Genomic DNA, 12,921 nt, shown 5'->3' with positions numbered 1-12,921 from the left:
AGAAAGAAAGAAAGAAAGAAAGAAAGAAAGAAAGAAAGAAAGAAAGAGAAAGACTCCCAAATTCACTATAATCTTGCCAGCACTGAGTTTCCTCTCATTAAAAAACAAAACAAGCTACCAAAAAATACTTATATTACATTAAAAAAAATGCACCCCTTCTAGTCTGATTTTCTTTCACTATTAATGAGGGTGTACCTTTTTCTAGAATAGAATTTTATTTAATATCTTTATAAATAAAATGGCCAGAATTCAAACTCTTCCAATTTTACAAAAAAAAAATCCACAATTTTATAAAACATCTCTGAATTAATATTCATTCACCAAATTTGAGTGTCTACCATGATCAGTCACAGTACTAGGTGACCAAGATACTACAGTAATAACAGAAATGGTTCTTGCCTTCAGAGTTTACATTCTAGAATTGCACTATCCAACATGGTAGCCACCAGCCACTAGTGGCCATTAAACACTTGAGACGTAGCAAGTTCAAATGGAGATGTGGTGTATGTGAAAAATACATGCTACTTAGTAAGAAAAAAAAAGTGTTATCTCCCTAACATTTTCATACTGACTACATGTCCAGATGATAATATTTTGGATATGTGGGGTTAAGTAAAACATATTATTAAATGGCTAGCTTAGTATAGCACACAACTCTTGATCTCAGGGTTGTGAGTTCGAGCCCCACATTTGGTGTAGAGATTACTTAAAATCTTTAAAAAATAAATACAATAATTTTAAAAATTATTTTCAAGGGCTTTTTACTGCTTTTGTGGTTACTAGAAAACTTAAAATTATACATGTGATTGCATCATATTTCTGTTCACACTGTTCTAAAAGATTAAAAAAACTCTTTAACCAGTTAAGTGGCCCTATTAATAGATTTTAAATGCTAAAGTACAGGCAAAGAACAGGTCAGTTTTTGCTAATTTTCACAAATTCTTTTAAATCTACTCAAAAAAAATTTTTAAAGATTTTATTTATTTGGCAGAGACAGAGAGCACAAGCAGGGAGAGGGGCAGGCAGAAGGAGAAGCAGGCTCCCCACTGAGCAAGGAGCCCAACGCGGGCGGGACTTGATCTCACAACCCTGGGTTCATGACCCGCGCCAAAGGCAGACGCTTAACCAACAGAGCCACGCAGGCACCCCACTCAAAATACTTAAAAAAAAAAAAATGTAAAGGTAGAAGAACAAACCTAAAGTAACAATATTCAGACTTGCCAGTCTCGCAAAAATAGTCTTACTTATTTTACTAGTATGTATTGAATAAACTATACAGAATTTTTCAGACTTTTAATTAAAAAAATAAAATTATATTTTGCAACAACATGGATAGAGCTAGAAAGTATAATGCTGAGTGAAATAAGTCAGTCAGGGTAGGCAAATACCTTTTGGTCTCACTCATATGTGGAATTTAAGAAACAAAACAAATGAGCAAAGGAAAAAAAAAAAGAGAGACAAACCAAGCAACAGAGTATTAACTATAAAGAACAAACTGATGGCTACTGGAGGGAGGTGGGTAGGAGGCTGGGGGAAATAAGGGATGGAGATAGATGAAAAAAAAGAGAAAATAGCTTATTGTTTTCCAAGACTATATTTTTTCTATAAAATGATATAGAGGTTATCTTCATGTTTTCATAATCTAAATAAAATTCAAAGATCTTAATAAAAAATAAAACAATCTGACATTTACTTTGATGCCTGAGGTACACTGGCTTTTTGTCCACAATTTAATGCCCCTTAGAGTAAATTAAATTACACTTAACTAGCAAAATGGGCAAAGTGGTTATTTACTATGAAAACTCATTATGTAACACATTTATATTTCAGAAGTCTGTGTGCTAATCTCTACATAAGTACATTACTATAAAATATGCAGTTATAAAGAATGAGGTGTATCTAATGTATTGACAAGGAAAAATATTATGTGGAAAAAAGTCAAGTTGTGTAAATGTGCAAAGTAGGATCCAACCATAACTTTATTGTGTGTCTTATATATATATGTGTGCACAGCAAAAGATTTCATATACTTTAAGTATAATTAACAGTGTTATATTAGCTTCAGGTGTACAATATAGTGATTCAACAATTCTATACTACTCAGTGCTCACCACTGTATGTGTACTTTTAATTCCCTTTATCAATTTCACCCATCCCCCCACCCACCTCCCCTCTGGCAACTACGTTTGTTATCTGTATTTAAGAGTATGGGTTTATTTTTTCTATTTTTGTTCATTTGTTATTCCTTAAATTCTACATGAGTGAAATCATATGGTATTTTTCTGATTTATTTCACTTAGTATTATATCTTGTTCTATCCATGTTGCTGCAAATGGCAAGATCACATTCTTTTTCGTCGCTGAGCAATATTCCACCGTGTGTATATGTATACATATTTCTTCCATGTATTTATAATCTATGTATCTCTACATACCACAACTTATCCATTTCTATAGATGGACATGCTGGGTTGCTTCCATATCTTAGCTATTGTAAATAATGCTGCAATAAATATAGGGGATCTTTTCAAATTGTTTTCATCCTTTTTTTTTTTTTTTTTGTTAAATACCCAAGCGGTGGGATTACTGAATCATATGGTAATTCTATTTTTAAATTTTTGAGGGACCTCCGTACTATTTTTCACAGTGGCTGCAACAGTTTGCATTCCCACCAACAGCGTACAAGGGTTCCTTTTTCTCCACATCCTCAACACTTATTTCTTGTGTTTTTTATTTTAGCCATTCTAACAATGTATGGTGACATTTCATTATGGTCTTAACTTCCATTTTCATGATTAGTGATGTTGAGCATCTTTTCATATGTCTGTTTTGATCTGTAGGTCTTTGGAAGAAATGTCTATTCTGCTCCTCTTCCTATTATTTAATTGGATTATTTGGTTTTTTGGTGTTGAGTTACTTAAGTTCTTTTTATATTTTGGACATCAACTCCTTATCGGATATACCACTTGCAAATTATCTTCATCAGGTTGCCTTTTTGTTTTGTGATGGTTTCCTTTGCTGTGCAAAAGTTTTTTATTTTGGTATAGTCCCAGTAGTTTAATTTTGCTTTTGTTCCCCTTGTCTGAGGAGACGTATCTAGAAAAATGTTTCTATAGCTGATGTCAAAGAGATTACTGTCTATGCTTTCTTCTGGAAGTTTTATGGTTTCATGCCTCACATTTAGGTCTTTAATCCGTTTTATTTTTATGTATGGTGTAAGAAATTGGTCATTTTCCCAACACCATTTGTTGAAGAGACTGTGTTTTCCCCATTATATATTCTTGCCTCCTCTGTCATAAACTGACCATATAAATGTGGGTTTATTTCTGGGCTCTCTGTTCTGTCCTGTGGATCTATGTGTCTATTTTTGTGCCAGCGCCATACTGTTTTGATTACTACAACTTTGTCCTATGTCTTGAAATCTGAGATTGTGGTACCTCCAATTTGTTCTTCTTTCTCGAGATTACTTTAGAGTATTTGGAGTCTTTTGTGGTTCCACACAGATTTTAGGATTATGTGTTCTAGTTCTGTGAAAAATGCTGTTGGTATCTTAATAGGGATAGCATTACTTCACATATTTTTCTGTATTATTTGAATTTTTTTTTCAATGGGGACATTTTGTAACTCATAAAAGATTTAATTGAAAATATGATAAAGATTGCTAATAAGTATTTATTAATATATTTTTCATGAATTTAAAAGAACTGCTTCTTGAAAGCAGTCATCACCTCAGTAATCTTTTAAAACCCTTTATATTGTATAAATAATAAAATATGTAAAACTGCAAACTGTGAGGTCATAACAATACAGAGAACTTTCAAACAAAATTACACCTTGGCACAGAAAAGGTGCTTGTCTCTAATCTGAAATGTGATCCCCCTGGAAATTATAAGAAATACTTGGGCCCATAAATAATGTATGGCCTGTCGCCTACCCAGTAGCTATCTCCCAAGCTCCCAACCCTTCTACCTCACCAACTGTTCCCTTTCCTCTGAGCAGCCATTCTTCAAGGAGAAGCCATCTTTAAGTTTGGGGCAAATCGTCATGGTCTGAGTAAACTGTGAGTTCTATTGCCTTTGCGAAGTGACTGTTTTAGGCACAGATACTATTATGGCTATGAGAACAAGTAGAACCTTCCTCTTACAACAAAGACGTATTTCTGCCTCTGGTTGTGACTGTAATCTGGATGTTAGTGGTCACTCTGGGGCCATGTGGTGAGACCAAGCTCACATGGTGAGAATGGTAATGGAAAAATAGACAGTACTTAATTTCCTGATGACATTGTTCGGCTGCAGAAATACCCACTCCAGAAACTGCCCACTGCCTAGGCTCCTGGTTATCAAGCATCCCAACCCTAAAGATTCCAAAATTGTTTTTGATGGCTAGAATAATTCAGACACGCCATTTGAGGAAATTAAACATTTATGGAGTACATATTTATTTAGCAACAGCAATACAGTTTCTCAAGATGACTTGAACTCCCCCAATACAGAACAAAGCAATTTCCATTATTCTCAGGTTACACCCAAATCTAGAATCTTATTCCCCTTTAATAAATTTTAAGATACACAAAATACTTGGAGGAAGATATCCAAATTATCCTAAAATCATAATATTTTAAGGTAAAAAGCAGTTTAAAGGTAGTAATTTCTACATGTCACAGTATGCCAACATGCCTTCCTGCAGCTTTAGAACCATTACTACTGAAAATATTAATATATTTATGTAAAATGCCTGTGAAAAATTGAAACACCTGCAACTTTTCCAGTTTATTTTGGGAACAGGTGCAAACCACGATCTCCTTCACAGATCTTCTGTTATAACATCCATCAAAAACCACTGGTCCAGCTCTCAAATACTGATGACAATGCATATTATGCATGTGGGTTCTGCTAAGTCTTGAATGGATGACATACTCTATGGGTATACAAGCCCTGAATTATACTTTTGCATAACATTCCAATATTCCCTGAAGAGATTTTATACAAAGTTGAAAACAGCTATTTGCCATACATAGTCAAAGTCGCTTTACTTTTTAAATGGAATATAACACTTGCGTTCTCTTCATGTTTTACAAGGAGTTGCTATGGTATTATGTGTGTGAATATGCTCACAAATTCAGATTGTATATATAAACCAAACATAAGCAAAGGCTCCACATCAGTTCTTAAGTCTGATATTAAGATGCCCGACCACAGACCCTCCAAATAGCATTCACAGTATTGGCAGTTAAGAGAAATTTTCCTTTCTTTTTTTTCCCTTTTTTGAAAGGCACTTTTTTGTTTAAAAACAGAGTTTAAAGAAAATTCTAAAGAAATAATCCCATTAGACATTTGGAATTATTGGTAGAAATGAGGTGACAATACATTGTTCTCCATTTAAAAGTAAATTTGACATTTATTTTCATCAATTTTAAATTGCCTAGTCCAACATGCTATTCCATATTCTTCTCATGGTTCTCTAATTCCTAGACATTTGAATTAACATCATATTCATTTTTATTAAAAAAAAAAAAAACAGAACATTCCTCTGCCACCTCTTAGACTTAAGTTTATATAACTTAGTTTTAGAAATCTGGTTTCCGGTTCAGTAAATTAGGAAACAGCGAACACTGGAACAACTTAGCCAGACTTTAAGAGGCAAAAAAGGGTTGCTTTGGCAATGTAAAAAGGATAACTGTTACAAATCATTAATCTACTTCTATTAAATATTAAAATGCAATAAGGCAATTGTTGTTTTAAGACACTTGAAAGTACATTTAATAAATGGATAACTGGCCCCATACCTGACATATTGCACCACTACTATCCTTCTCTATTTACTCTAAGGACCAAAAAAGGTATTTAAAAAAACAACAACAGATCCATGATCTTTCTAAAATGGTTCAAAGAGGTTCTGATTACTATTAAGGTATTTATTACTTACAATACAAACTTCTGAAAAGTATCTTTTCAGGCTTTTCCCTTCAATGTGTTTCTCCTGTCTCCTCGTCTCTTAAATCCATTTATAACGGTTCCACTGAAAGTATGCGTACTGAGGAATCAATAGATGTGATTTACTGCCATGGGGGGGGCAGTGATTCCCAAATCTGGCTTCCTATCAGTATCATCTGGAAAACTGTTGTAACAGATTCCTGGGGCCCCTTCCAACCTAACTGAGCCGTCCCCTCCACCCACTATCCATGTGGTTAGTCTTGTATAATCCAACAACTGACTGGGATCCAGTCAAGAAATACAATGTTGAATCATTATCACTAAATTAGTGAGTACAGTGACTGGAACAGGACTCTAGTATTGACACATCAAACCAAAGTAGTTGTGCTGCCCGCCTCCATGAAAGCCAGTACCCTTCCTGACCCCGGAGGGCCTCACGAACTAAAAACAGAAGGCAGGCAGACAGGGGCACGGGGTGGGGGGCCTACAACTCAAAAAGTGACAGTTTCCACAGCATTTCTCTCCACCTCCACTTCTCGATTTTCCCACTCTCATTCCATCTTTTCTCTTACTCTGCCTTTTGCCATTCTCACTTTTACCCTCTTCTCTTTCCTCACCTTTCTCACTTTCTCTCTTTTCCTTCTTTTTTTTTTTTTTGAGCATTCATTTATAATCACTCCTTTCTTCTCTGCTTTCTCTTCCTTAAAATCTCCTCCTTACATAATATAAGCAAATTCTTACTGGAGATATAATACATGTCAGAAAACATTCACCCTAAGGAAACAGAATGATCTGTACAGGAGGCAAAACAGAACTTCAACACTAATGCTCGTGTGTGGCATGTATTAGCCATGTAGAATGCATGCAGATCCATTATCTCTGTGGAGTCACGTAACTTTCTGACTTATGACTTCTGAGACTCATGAGGTTGGACGAGCATATCGATTGTTACAACCTAAGGCACAGAGAAGGTGAAAGGATATGCCTGAGGTCCCCATCCAAGGAAAGAATCCAGATATAATATACAGATTGGTTTTTTGCCATTACACCAGTAACATCTTACAGGAGGCGAGATGAAAGAGCAATGAGTTAAGCGGTAATATTATTTCAGGTTCTAAAGTGTCCAAAACATAACTGGGTTACCTTATACATTATGAGCTATTCTTCACAGGGGAAAAAAAAAGTTATGTATTGCTTTAAAATGTAAATCACAATATATATTTCCTTAAGATTTCCAAGTTCTTTTAAGATGGCTATTTCATACAAATGAAGTATGACTACATTTTAAAGTCATTCCACTTTGGTAATACTGTAGCCCAGAGATAGTTCTGAGGTCAGAATTGTTCTAATACAAAGACTCAAAGAATATATAATGTAATTTATATAAACTGCATAGATATACTGTTTTATGAAAAGAAATATATTCTCTAAGTCGTTCTATAAATTTAACCTCACTAATGCTGAGAACTGCATTTCTTAAGAATTCTCATAGAAAAAGTTACCTTATCTAAAGATAAATTCAGAAAACTCATTTTACCATTGTTATGGACTTTCTGTGATATCCTAAATTTTAGGTAAATATAGTCCCTAAGTAGAAAGTTTTCACCATATCCCAATTTATGGTAAAATGCCCAATTAGGTCAGGTCTGAATAAAACCAAACGAAAACCTTCTAACTGATCCACAATGTGGAGTGTGTGACAGTGTAAATAAGCCACAACATAAAACCAGAGATATATAGTCCAGTTGGATTAAATTATGACCACACACTACATAGCCCCAACCCACTTTATTAGAGCCCATGGGGCTGCGATTCCCTGTTCACTGAGGAAATTAAACCTAAGAAACTTACTAATAATATCAATTCATATCTTGCCAATAACCCCAATTCCTCTAATATTTCAGAATCACATTTATAATCTGTGCCAAGAATTATGGTATCCTAACTTCAACCTTCAGCTTGGCAAAACGGCTCCCAGTATTTCCCAAACTAGCTGACATCAAAATTATCTGAGATGCTTATTAAAAATAGAACCATAAGATGACTTATTTTTGCACTCTAATCTACCATTGGAGACAATTAAGGAAATTTGCTTAGGAATGGATAGTAAATGAAGTCAAAGGAGGTATGATGTCACTGTAGTTACCAAAGCACTCATTGCAGTGAAATAACAGGCTATCCGGCATTTTCTTTAAGATATTTCAGCAAAGGGAAAAGGAATACATGACACAAATATGGTAAGATATTTAAGGTTTAATCTGGGCGATGAGTACCACTGTACTGTTCTCTCTACTTTTATGTAGTTTTAAAATCTCTTCATTAAAAAAACATTTGCAGCCCCTATCCTAGACACAGTGTCCAAGAAGTCTAAAGGGGAAGCCCGGGGATCCATGCTCAACAAGCTCCCCACGAGAGTCTAATCTAGACAGGCAAAGTTCTCTTTTGGGGACCATTAGAAATGATCTTATATATACTCTCCAAACTTCAAAATTCTAGGATTCTAATTCTCTACTCAGTAAACTCAATTATCAGCACAGTTCACAAGTGCTTATATTCACCGTGGCATTCTGCCAAGGACATACAGATTGTGTGCTCTAAACGCATCTGTTCAAAGAGTGCTGGGCTGGTTATCAACTTCTAATTTGCCTTTCTTTACACCTTCCTCTCTCAGTTTGCCCTGACTGAACTGCAAAAGACAGGGGACAACTGCACTGACCATGTCTTCTTGCATATGCCATGTCTTCACAGAGGACACTCTATCTTTATAAAGCTGATCACTTTTTTCACATAAGTTTTTTTTTTCTTCATTTTTCCTTCTCTACCTAAGCATTAAGATATCAAAAAAGGAAAAAGAAGAATAACCATATAGCACTTAATAAGATGAGATACATGCCACAGCACGGTACATGGTAAGTACTCAGACTCTCTAGTCATGTTAGAGAGCAGTCAAGAACACTGAGAAGTAATCTTTTTCTTATCTTCGAAATTAAAAAAAAGTCTTAAGTGATGTTCAAAAAAAGAAGATATGCACATTAACCCAATCAAAACTACTTTTTCTATACTCAGATATAACAATCTTCTTAATCCAAATCATCCATGAACGTTGTCCAACTGACTTAAAGTAAGCTCTCTACATTTGCTTCTTCAAAAGTATCTTGTAAAGCCATTCTGAGGTAGAAGAAAAAAGTTTAAATCGACCACTTTTTTCTGCTTCATTGTAACTAAAATTACTGTTCACAGGAAGTATATAGCTTATGCCTTTTGGTCCATCACATTTTCCACAATCACGTAAGTATACTAGTTAGGTTCTCACTTTATGATCAGCATACTTTTTGTCCAGAATGCCCAGTAAAGCTGAAAATTTTCATTTAAAGTGATGAAAATTTCCAAAAATATCTTTTTAACAATCTCAGATTTGAGTTTTGGCAACACAGGTTAACATAAACAAATGAAAATACTACACTTCACAAACACACACAGACTAAAACTCCAACATTTTTATGGTTTTCCCACTTTCTTATATAGCTCCATTTTAAACATGCAGCTTACTTATAATCTAATTTTAAACATGATTGTCACAGGAGTATTTTAAAACAGAGATGAAATGTATAAAGGCACACATCGATTGTCAATGATTACATCAGTTACATCACATTGCTTTAGAAACAGAACCTGTTCTGTTCCTGTAAACTTTCTGTCACACATTTAAAGTGAGGTTAGTGCTGACATAAAATTATTGCTATACTCACAGTTTGAGTGTTTTCACTGTGTATGAGGTACATTTTCTCCATCCATACACCCCTACTGTTCCTACTCACTTGAGAAGAGTCAACCAAAGTCTGTAGGCTACAAACCATTCAATATTTTCATCAATACTGGATTGACAGCAAACAACATTACAAAACATCAGAGATCAAAAATGTCTTGCTGGAGTCCAAGACTTTAACTTCTTCTTCATTACATGAATATATATACTCATTTAACTTCTTCAGGAGAAACAATTATTCTGAAGATGAATAATTCCTTCCTGAACACTTCATCCAAGACCATTCCTTCATACATGTCCTCTGATATTTTGTTGTTTTAATTCATTTGATTTAACGGTCACCAAGGATCACCTTTCCTTTGGTGGTCTATCATAACGATCTTGTATGCTTTTTGTTAGCTGTTTGATAAATATTTTGTAAATTTTTCCACAGTACGTATGGACTGTCTTTTGTAGTTCCAGTTCTAAAGGTTTTAATAAGGAACGGATGCTGTCATCTTTAAAAGAACACTAGAGAAAGAAAATAAAAAGACAAAGATATATATATATATATATATATGAAAATTCAATTATCCTCTAAACTTCCTCAATTTAATATTGATAACTTCCACTTAGTCTCACAAAAAGTACATATGCTCAACAAATATTTTCAATGAATTAAATGGATGTATGATCTCACGTTAGTCACAGTAAATCACTGAGGGCATCAGGGAGTTTTTCAGAGAAGAGGTAATGGAGGCACGGCATTTCAAGCCAAGACAAGAACGTGTGCAAGAGCAGAGAAGGCCCAGAGACAGCGACTGCTGTGAGATGATGACCAAAAGTTCTGAAGGTATGTATCTGAGAGACACTAAGGAAAGCCAAAACTCACTCCGATAATAGTGTTGAGGCTAGACTACAAAGAATTGAGAGAGGCATGCAGTGGGAGGAATGAATGCAAAATGACAGCACAGTTCAGGGTTTCCCAAAGAGCCCTAACTATACAAAGCAGCCCCATGGGTAAATGCATTTGGGAGCCACTCCACATCACACACTCTTCATGGGAACTCACACCGGCACATGAAAAACTGTAAACAGTAAAATGAAAAATACATGTGTTGAATGTTGTTTGGCCCACCAGTTCCAAAATATATTTTGACCAGAGTCCTTTTTTACTGTAAAATATACAATATCCCAAGGAATACATTTTGAAAAACACTGTAGTAGCAGGTATTATAACTTGTGATTTTAGTGCTTTCAACCAGCTATATTTTTTGATTTGGCATTTGCCACTAGGCATATTTTCAATTAGAAAGATAGATGGGGTTTAAAAATGGAATATTTTATGTGAAAGTTTAGAGTCAGTGAAAAATGCAAACTCCTGAAGGAAATGCAGAACCTGACATCTCAGAGGGCTCAAATGACCTAAGGTGATCCCCAAGGTTCACTACCATGACACTGAGGAAGAGGAAACCAAGTGCCACTTGAATCGCAATTAGTGAGTCTATGGGAAGCCATAGCCAATCTTTGGAGAACAGGATAAACTTAAAGGATAATTTGTAACATGGCTTTTATCAATGTAGAGATGTAAAGAGATGATGAACCTCAGTATCTCTTCAGAAAGAAAATATGAGCATTAACTGCATGAAACCATCACTCTTGGGATGATTTTTAAACCCAATCACATGCACTGAAGATAAACACTGTTTAGAAGATTAAAAACAAAAAGAGGAGAGGATGCTTAACTAGGAAGAATGCACTGAAAACAGTACTAACTGGCATGTAACTGGGAGAAACTAATAAAAGCTGGATTGGTCTTTTGTTTGTTTGAAAGTGCTGTATATGGATACGCCTAAAATTTATTTGGGGTTAAGAAGAGCAGCCATGTTGAAAAAGAGCAGCCTTTATCAAGGTTTATCACCTTTATCAAGTAACATCTCAATGCATACAAAAAACATCCTTAGACGACTGTGGTTGAGAGGCTAATAATAACGGGAAGACCAAACTATGACGTTTTTCTAAGCAATGAAAATAAAATGACAACATGGGTGACCAGGTAATGGTATTAAGGAGGGCACGTGTTGGGATGAGCACTGGGTGTTATATGCAACTCATGAATCGTTGAACACTACAACAAAAACTTATAATGTACTATATGTTGGCTAACTGAACATAAGGAAAAATAAAAAAAAAAATTTAAAAAAGGAAAATAAAATGACATTACAAAGGTGTTTAAAAGTTAATTTCCAGAAATATGAAGTACCTGATATTCAGTTCATTCATTTTCATGTTATTTAAATCCCAGTGTTTGTGGTTAAAAAAATTTTTTTTCATGGGGCACCTGGCTGGCTCAGTAAGAGAAGCGTGCGACTCCTGATCTTGGGGTCATGAGTTCAAGCCCCATGTTGGGTGTAGAGATTACTTAAGTAAATGAGTAATTAAAAAAAAAATTTTTTTCTTCCCTAAGTATTTTGAAGAAGATTTTTCTAAAATAAAAACAGTGCCTCGTGAATTAGAGCTCTTTTAGTCCACATATAACACAACTAATTTGACCTTTTAGAGAAAAGATGATGAATTACCAAAATTGCCACCCATATAAATAGAGCCTGAAGTCATGGCACATTCTGCCATTCACATAATCTGTAGCACTGCAGAGCTGTGCAGGACATAACTTGCATCTAGGTGTTCCCCTTCCCAGAGCCCACATGTGGCCTCACCTGACTGGAGACCTTTTTCCATTTTCCACACTGTATGCTATGCCTGACTCATTTTCACTCTTCCTTCTCTGCCTTTATTACAATATATTGTTATATAATTGTTCTACTTCATTATTATTGTTCTTAATCTCTTATGTGTCTAATTTATAAATTAAACTTTATCAGATGTCGGGAGCCATGAGCAACAAGGGGGTTAATCAGGTAGAGCAAAGGCTCCCTGATCCCTTTGAACCATGGCCACCTGACTGCCCCCATACAAAAACATGTTGTACTGGCTAGCCTGAGTTGTATATAGGCCAAGAAAACCACAGTGTTATTAATAGACCCTGAAAGATAGCACACCTGGCCCTTTAAAGGCATACCGCGTAAACAAAACAGGGAAGAAACTATGCGCTTGAGGAATCTGGCCTTGAACCAGAAACTCGGGACGGAGCCAGGAGAAGGGCAGGGAGGAACCTGTGGAATTTGTTTATGTCTTATTGTTATATAACCTAAGCCTATATAAAGTGTGTGAGAAAGAATAAAGT

The 12,921-nt window shown here is 35.2% G+C and overlaps 1 protein-coding gene and 1 long non-coding RNA gene across 4 annotated transcripts in view; one reads left to right on the top strand and one right to left on the bottom strand.

Moving 5' to 3' along the window:
* Positions 1-11,454, top strand: part of LOC141370773 (uncharacterized) — a 24,268-nt gene extending 12,814 nt beyond the window's left edge. The window contains exons 2-4 of the long non-coding RNA XR_012375109.1: positions 8,760-8,841; positions 10,383-10,530; positions 11,261-11,454. This is a non-coding gene — a long non-coding RNA (uncharacterized lncRNA). The remainder of the gene's footprint in view (positions 1-8,759; positions 8,842-10,382; positions 10,531-11,260) is intronic.
* Positions 4,404-12,921, bottom strand: part of GXYLT1 (glucoside xylosyltransferase 1) — a 46,338-nt gene continuing 37,820 nt past the window's right edge. For all 3 annotated transcript variants that reach the window (XM_073882108.1, XM_025883159.2, XM_025883160.2), the window contains one exon: positions 4,404-10,208. In XM_073882108.1, coding sequence (XP_073738209.1) covers positions 10,047-10,208 — 162 coding nt within the window. In that variant the 3' untranslated portion in view covers positions 4,404-10,046. The remainder of the gene's footprint in view (positions 10,209-12,921) is intronic.

Source organism: Callorhinus ursinus, unplaced genomic scaffold, assembly GCF_003265705.2.
Source record: "Callorhinus ursinus isolate GAN/ISIS: 27379988/994484 unplaced genomic scaffold, GSC_fseal_2.0 scaffold44, whole genome shotgun sequence".
Taxonomy (NCBI): Eukaryota; Metazoa; Chordata; class Mammalia; order Carnivora; family Otariidae; genus Callorhinus; species Callorhinus ursinus.
The sequence above is the reverse complement of the archived record's forward strand: the minus strand, read 5'-3'. Positions and strand labels throughout refer to the sequence as shown.